We start from the raw sequence: 6,000 nt of genomic DNA, 5'->3' as shown, positions 1-6,000 counted from the left end.
CTTGCTCTTCGCATGCGCGAAACTGGCGGCTTGGGCCAGGTGCTGCTTGGGCGCGCCGGTAAAATTTTTCCGAGTAGCACCTGGCTACTTGCTGCTACTGCTCGTACGTCAAACAGCCAAGCTTCAAGTAGCCAGAAGCGGCAGGAAGGCACTGCTCATACGCGAATTCAGCTCTGCGCATGCGCACGAGCCCGCTGGCACCACTCGAGGAGTGGGGGTTGGATGACGTCAGAACTGCGGCCCCTCCCAGCTGTTGCGGAACAGTCGCTTGCGAGACGTGGCAAACGGCGGTAGTCGCGCAGCAGGAAACGGCGTGTTCCATCTCTACAGCAACGCAGGCGTATGTTCAGTGCGTTTTTTACAGCAGGTATGAGCAGCTCTTACTGAACACCAGGGCAGTGTTTCAGCACGACTTGAACAGTTTACGTCACATCTCGTGGAATGTCGGATTCTGTTCGATCTGTTGCTCGGCCTGCCATCTACTGACCGTTGTCTGTACTGTAATAATGCCTCGTCGTAATGTTTTTAATGCGCCACCGATTTTAATAATAAAGATAATCGTAAAAACGGACTGAATTAACATTTACGGTGTTGGTCATGCGTATTAACGGCAACAAAAAAATAAATAAATAAAGTTGCGATCGTTCTTAATATATATTAATGACTTGCCATTCTATATTCACGAAGATGCAAAGCTGGTACTTTTTGCCGATGATACCAGTATAGTTCTCACACCAAACAGACAAGAATTAACTGGTGAAATTGTAAACGATGTTTTTCAGAAAATCATTAAGTGGTTCTCTGCAAATGGGATCTCATTAAACATTGACAAAACACAGTAAATGGAATGACCCCATTAATATATATAGACTTCGATCAGAAATCGGTAGCTAAGGTAGAATATTCGAAATTTCTAGGTGTATGCACTGATGAGGGGTTGAACTAGAAAAAACACACTGAGGATCTGCTGAAACGTTTGAGTTCAGCTACTTTTGCTATTAGGATCATTGTAAAATTTGGCGATATACATCTGAGTAAATTAGCTTACCACGCCTATTTTCATTCTCTGCTTTCCTATGGCATCATATTCTGGGGTAACTCACCATTGAGTAAAAGAGTGTTCATTGCACAAAAGCGTGTAATGAGAATAATTGCTGGAGCTCATCCAAGATCTTCCTGCAGACGTTAGGGATCTTCACTGTAGCCTCACAATATATATATTCACTTATGAAATTTTTGTTATTAACAATCCGAACGAACTCAAAAGTAATAGCAGTGTACAAGGCTACAACACTAGGAGAAAAAATGATCTTCACTACTCAAGGTTAAATCTAACTTTGGCGCAGAAGGGGGTAAATTATGCTGCCGCAAAAGTCTTTGGTCACTTACCTAATAGCATCAAAAGTCTGACAGATAGCCATACAGCATTTAAAAGGAAATTAAAAGAATTTCTTAATGGCAACTCCTCCTACTCATTAGATGAATTTTTGGATATAGTAAGTCGATAATTTCCCCAACCCCCACCAAAGAAATAAATAAAAATATTGTGACGTAATATTTTGTGTAATGTAATATCTTGTATAGACGCCTTTTGTTAACCTGACACGTCCCACATCATTACCAAGTGTCGTATTCACGATCTACGGAACAAGTACTAATCTAATCTAATTCTGTCCCATTCTCGAGCTTTTGCTCGTCTCGCGATCTAGTGACGTCTGGTGTAAAGCATAGTTTACACGACGACATTAGGTTGCGCCACTCGTTGCGTAGAATGAGTTGCACGCAAGTGGTTTCATATATAACTATACGCTTCAGTTTAGTCGTTTTGTGGGTCCCTGAGTCGTGTCTGAAATGAAAGTTTTGGCAGCTGCACGTCGCACGAGTTGTGCTGGAGTTAAAGCTTGTTGCGTGGAATCGCTGCATAAGAAAAAAATAAGAAACTTATTTCGATTCGTGACTGGATGAAGAAAAGACGTCAGGTCAGTTGCTCAGCGTCCTTGCCGAAATAATTTATAACGGAAGATCCAAGAAGTTATTATAATTATCTTAGAATGTCACCAGAACTGTTCACGGTTCTCCTAAATAGAGTTAATTATGCGATAAGGAATAAAGGTACTGTAATGCATGAAGGACTGTAGCCAGAACTGAAATTACATATCACATTGGGTGCATTACAATCAGGGACACTCGGCATGCTATAAGATGCTGATTTAGTTGATGACGCTTTTTCATTAACACCAACAATTATTAACATTAATAGTAATAATTATTAACATGAACAGCAGTAATTATTCGAAGCAGGCCGCATTAAGAAGAGAATGGTTTGCAAACTACTCTCTTGAAGACAGATCTGTACAGTGGCAATATTTCACAATTCTAAAGTATGTGAATGGGGAGCACTGCAGCGACGTTTTAAACAGATGAACATTGAATAAAGAATGCAGCTTCACGAATTTGTATAGCCTTCCCTCCTGTCAACAATATCCCTTAACAAAGAGTTGGCCAACTCGAACGATGGGATTTCAATTTTGTAGACGAGAGCATTACCACAGCTAGACCTTACACTCGCTTGTATTTTTCTTAATTCAGTTGTATATGTGCTCCTAACTCAATAAATTTTGCCCTGCAGCTCAGATATTGTCAAACCATCTATGTTACGATCGCATATTTCGGTCTCAGCGGCACCAATATGTTGCTTATTTTTATCGGCATCATTGAAATCCAGCCCGCATCTCGTGGTCGTGCGGTAGCGTTCTCGCTTCCCACGCCCGGGTTCCCGGGTTCGATTCCCGGCGGGGTCAGGGATTTTCTCTGCCTCGTGATGGCTGGGTGTTGTGTGCTGTCCTTAGGTTAGTTAGGTTTAATTAGTTCTAAGTTCTAGGCGACTGATGACCTCAGCAGTTGAGTCGCATAGTGCTCAGAGCCATTTGAAATCCCACGAACACCTGTGCAAAGCATAGATATCCAAAAAGCGAACGTTATTCTCCGTTCCCCACTTCACATTTGTTTGTCTACAATCTACAAACACACAACCTTAAAAACTCATGCACCTACAGTGTGTTAACTGTAAGACGGCAGTGGTTGTGAGGGGAGTGCAGAGGGGAGGGGAGAGGAGCCGGTGTGGGGGGGGGGGGGGCACGCCTACCAGTTGCAGTGCTGCCACTACAAATTGCGCGTCATGCTTACACGAAAGCAGACGAAAGGCTTGGAAGTAAAACTCGCTTTAAATGTTGCTCGTAAACGAAACTGAAATCGTCATGTACATTAAAATCTATATATATAAAAATGAATGTATGTATGTTTGTCTGCTATGCGCTCACAAACTATTCATCCGAATGCAATGAAACTTTGGTGAGTTGTTCTCCGAACGCCCGAAAAGAGTAATGGACAATGTTTCAACAATTAGGTCATTGCAGCATGAGAAAGATTTATAAGAAAATGCCTTCTCCACTGCATATATTTTTTTGAATTTGTAAATTTACTGTAATATGAATGTGTTTCGAAATAATACAGTAATCAGTGGTGTTTCCATACATAGCGATACGTTAGCAACGGAAAAATGAAATATAAGGTAATTCGAACGAAATAGGGGGCTCCTTCAAAGTGATCGCGAACAAATACTTGAAATGGAAAGTCACCTTTTCTTGCCAGGCGTTTGTGGTGATACACCAGGATGACTATTGGAAAACTGTTTGAATCTTCCAGTGCTACGCATGCTTTGTCCTGTGTATGTAGCAGCTCTCACTGAAGATTTGTAAATGGGGTGAAGCATTTTTTTTCTGCTCACTTTCCCTTTCGCAGCATTCAATCACACTCAATATAATTTTGCGAGCATCGCTACGTAATACTGGTTTCCTTCTAACCGTAGGCCTACCGGAAGGGGTTGTTGGTGACTTCCGAGATGGGCCAGCAACTGCCTCTTCACTCATTTTGATAATGTTTAGCACAATAAAAACACGGAGAACAGTACAGCGCAAAACAATAACGAAGCAGACGACAATTGCTACCTTGTACAAAGTCAGCTACGTAATGTTGGCAGCAGTGGAAACTGTGTACCTACCGAAGCCTCCCGACGTTCACCGACTTCTACCGATTCAGGACTAGGGAGAGGTCTGCCATCTAAAAGTGTACACACTGTAGTGTCGCCAAAGGTGGAACACGCCGAAAGTGTTTAGTTTCACCAACGAGTTGCGCAAACGGGCGGCGCGCATGCGCAGTTGCCGGTAAGGCAGTTGCCTGCAATCTAGTGTCGTCGTGTGAACTAGGCTCAAGGGTGGGCAAGAAATCGCGTATCTGTTATAAATCATTGTGATTGAGAAGTCACAGATATCACAATAACTTTATAGAAGGCGGTTGCGATTTCAGTTACAACTAGCAGTCGCCAGTAGCCTTTAACATTCAACACCGTGTGCCATCTGTTGGTCGAATTTCGTACTTCTTCTGAAACTCTTGTCTCGCTGCGATTCCAGTGACAAGCCACAAATAGAAGTCGCTAGCAGCAACTAAAAGGCGCAGTTAACATTTAAAGCCGTGTGCCATCTGACGGCCTAAGTTCGTACTACTGTATTTCTTTGCGATACTCTATTGAGTCTGCGATTTCAGTGACAATTCGCAGCTCCAACAAGGGAACTTCCCCATCGCACCCCCCTCAGATTTAGTTATAAGTTGGCACAGTGGATAGGCCTTGAAAAACTGAACACAGATCAATCGAGCACATACCGTCACCAGTGTCGTATAGAATATGTTAGACGTGTTTTCCTGTGGAGGAATTGGTTGACCTATGACCTTGCGATCAAATGTTTTCGGTTCCCATTGGCGAGGCACGTCCTTTCGTCTACTAATCGCACGGTTTTGCGGTGCGGGCGCAAAACACAGACACTAAACTTATTACAATGAACAGAGACGTCAGTGAACGAACGGACAGATAATAACTTTGCGAAAATAAAGAAAGCAAACTTTTCCGTCGAAGGAAGACTAGAACCAAGGACCTCTCGTTCCGCAGCTGCTCACGCTAATCACGGGACCACGGCGCTCCTGAGCTCAGATTGTCCTTCATGTTGCCCATCTTGCGCATGGACTACTCAGTTTGTATATTTTACTTATTTTTTTCATAGTTCCACACAACTTCTTCCTGTTTTCTCGATTGATCTGTGTTCAGTTTTTCAAGGCCTATCCACTGTGCCAACTTATAACTAAATATGAGGGAGTTGCCATGGGGAGGTTCCATTGTAAGTAGCAGGTAGCAACTAAAAAGTGCAGTTAACATCAGATGCCGTATGCGATCTATTGTCTTACGTGTATATTTCGTTCTGAGAACCTCGTCTCACTATATGGATGTAGTATACGCTTATGGTGGAAGAACTGAACCGAAACTAATTCGTTCTGAGAAAAATTTTATACTCGGTTGAGAATTGGTGTACCTGAGTAATGTGAAGGCCGAATATAGGTTGCACAAATAGACCTCTAGCGTAGCCTGTAATTTTCGTGACACATCTTCATCATACAAGCTACAACTGCACGGTAATTTAAAAAACAGATAATGGATGCCTCCGATGAGTATTTTGACGCGTATTGCACACACACATATCGTATATAAACTACAAAAAATGCAATCTGGTGCCTGCTATGTAACTTTTACGAAATGTTTAACAGCTGTGTTCACAAGACGGATATTTTTTTCGACAGCAGATTACGCAGTTAAACTTTTGTCTGTATTTTGTAATACTGCATTATAACCTGGGCCCCTGAAACATGTCACTTCAAGGTCACTCCCCAATAGTGGGGTCGACAGAAGCGTCCGATCCCACGCGTCGGCTTTGACCCGTGACGTAAGGGTGTTGTCGCGTGTGACGTCATGACGGCGCGGAGTTTGGTTTGTGAGTGTGGCGTGTTTGTAGATGTCGTCGTGTTGTGGTTTGTTGTGCTCTCTGGTGGTATGTTCAGGGTTTTAGTTTGTGTGGTGTAATGGGCTCAGTTTGCTTTTGCTCATTATCCAGAATT

The 6,000-nt window shown here is 42.8% G+C and overlaps 1 protein-coding gene across 1 annotated transcript in view; it reads left to right on the top strand.

Moving 5' to 3' along the window:
• Nucleotides 1–247: 247 nt before the first annotated feature.
• Nucleotides 248–6,000, top strand: part of LOC126426893 (serine/threonine-protein phosphatase 6 regulatory ankyrin repeat subunit C-like) — a 114,411-nt gene continuing 108,658 nt past the window's right edge. The window contains exon 1 of the mRNA XM_050088981.1: nt 248–367. Within this exon, the coding sequence (XP_049944938.1) occupies nt 343–367 (25 nt within the window). The 5' untranslated portion in view covers nt 248–342. The remainder of the gene's footprint in view (nt 368–6,000) is intronic.

Source organism: Schistocerca serialis, chromosome 11, assembly GCF_023864345.2.
Source record: "Schistocerca serialis cubense isolate TAMUIC-IGC-003099 chromosome 11, iqSchSeri2.2, whole genome shotgun sequence".
Taxonomy (NCBI): domain Eukaryota; kingdom Metazoa; phylum Arthropoda; class Insecta; order Orthoptera; family Acrididae; genus Schistocerca; species Schistocerca serialis.
Note: the sequence above shows the minus strand (reverse complement) of the source record. Positions and strands in the feature narration are given on the sequence as shown.